This window comes from Eimeria mitis, genomic scaffold (assembly GCF_000499745.2).
Source record: "Eimeria mitis Houghton genomic scaffold, Emh_scaff451, whole genome shotgun sequence".
Taxonomy (NCBI): domain Eukaryota; phylum Apicomplexa; class Conoidasida; order Eucoccidiorida; family Eimeriidae; genus Eimeria; species Eimeria mitis.
The window spans coordinates 6,797-8,366 of record NW_013572829.1 but is presented as its reverse complement, the minus strand read 5'-3'; the positions used below and the strand labels follow the sequence as shown (position 1 = coordinate 8,366).

General features: G+C 51.6%; 1 protein-coding gene across 1 annotated transcript in view; it reads right to left on the bottom strand.

Moving 5' to 3' along the window:
- Positions 1-387: 387 nt before the first annotated feature.
- Positions 388-1,570, bottom strand: part of EMH_0012790 (SAG family member) — a gene marked incomplete at both ends in the record, with an annotated part of 1,418 nt that continues 235 nt past the window's right edge. The window contains 4 exon segments of the mRNA XM_013499645.1: positions 388-505; positions 509-810; positions 903-1,072; positions 1,278-1,433. Coding sequence (XP_013355099.1) covers positions 388-505; positions 509-810; positions 903-1,072; positions 1,278-1,433 — 746 coding nt within the window.

The following is a 1,570-nucleotide window of genomic DNA, read 5'->3' as shown; positions in this document are numbered from 1 at the left end:
GCTTCTCAGTATGTATGTATGTATGTACAGTATGTGATCCGCCGGCTTCTACACATCAGCAGGTAGCGAATCTCCTTGCTTCCCTCAAGCATAAGAAAATGCCTCCTGGATCACCCCCCTCTTGAAAAGCCTTACGTCACAGCAAGCTGAGGCCAAGGATAGCTAATGCAAGACCGACAACACCAGGTGCAACAGGCGAGGCAGAGCCTTCGAGAGCGGTCACGATCTGTCCCCATTGCTCGTCTCTGCAGAACACACACCGACGAGCAAAAACAATCTCCAGTCAAAACAGAACACAGGGAGAAATAGAAGTTGTAGGGCTTGAGAACACTCACGTGAAAGGGGCCGCGCCTCCTACGGTAAGTACATCAGGTGCGGTCATGCAAATTAAAGCCGATGCTTTTGTGCCTGTGCCTTCTCCCGAGCCTCCTCGTGCGCTGGCACTTGAAGCCCCTGCCGGTGTTTGAGTGCAGGTGACGACACGGCAATCTGCAGTAGCCTCCTTNCGCTGGCACTTGAAGCCCCTGCCGGTGTTTGAGTGCAGGTGACGACACGGCAATCTGCAGTAGCCTCCTTTGAAGGGTTGTACAGGGCCACGAATGACACGTTCTCCTGAGTGTCGTAAAGATCCTCTTCTTCCTTGTTAGCCGGAGGCAATCCATCAAAGTTGCTGTAGGCTTCCTTCCACTTATCCACAACGGCCTTGCAGTCGACGGAATTGGGATCGTCAATCGGAAGGTATGCGTATGTGCCGCTCTGGAACTCAGCTTTATCCTCAGTGTCTGCAGAGCTCCTTGATTTTGTCTTGGTCTGGAGGCAACAGGAGAAATGGCAAACACCGAAATGATTTGTGCAGGCATTGAATGCCCCTTGGAGGGCAGTTAGGGATGTAAACAACTTACTGGAATCAAGGCTTCGCACACTGGTTGCCAGGCCCATTCAGTATCAGGCTCTCCTTCGTCAGGTTTGTCTTTTTTAGGCAGCCTGTGTGTTGGATCAACTGCTTTTGTGAGTTGGCTGAGGCCAGCTGCCACGCGAGCAGCATTGACCTCGTCGAGGCACTTTCCTTCATCTCCTGCAGAAAAGCGACCAAATCATATTGCATTTGTGACGAATGCTTTGCAGTCAAAAAAATGTTACATGGAAACCTTTGAATTCGCTGGAAACCGAATTCGTCCGCGGGGTTATGCTCTTTAGGGCACACTACGGGGGCCTTGCCAGGTGACGGGTTCTTGCCATGCAGGCCCATCGTTCAAGCAGCCAAGAGCCCTTGTTACAGGGAAACCTACCCAACTCTACAGTATAAGTTGCCTGTTCGGCTGGGGTTTTGTCGTTGGCTTTGGCCAGGAAGAAGAGCGAGGAACTGACGACTGTGAGCAGTTTGAGAGGTGCCATTGTCACCGTATGGTTGTCTGTGTAGTCGAACACGAAGCCTAGATGCAACCCAAAAGATCATCAGGTTATATTAACCCTATTCAAATCGCATTAACTACGACCTTATTGTTTGCTTCAGCGGCTCTGAGGCGGTCGGCGCCTGGGGTGCACATGACGCTGTTCCTGTTCCTGGTGA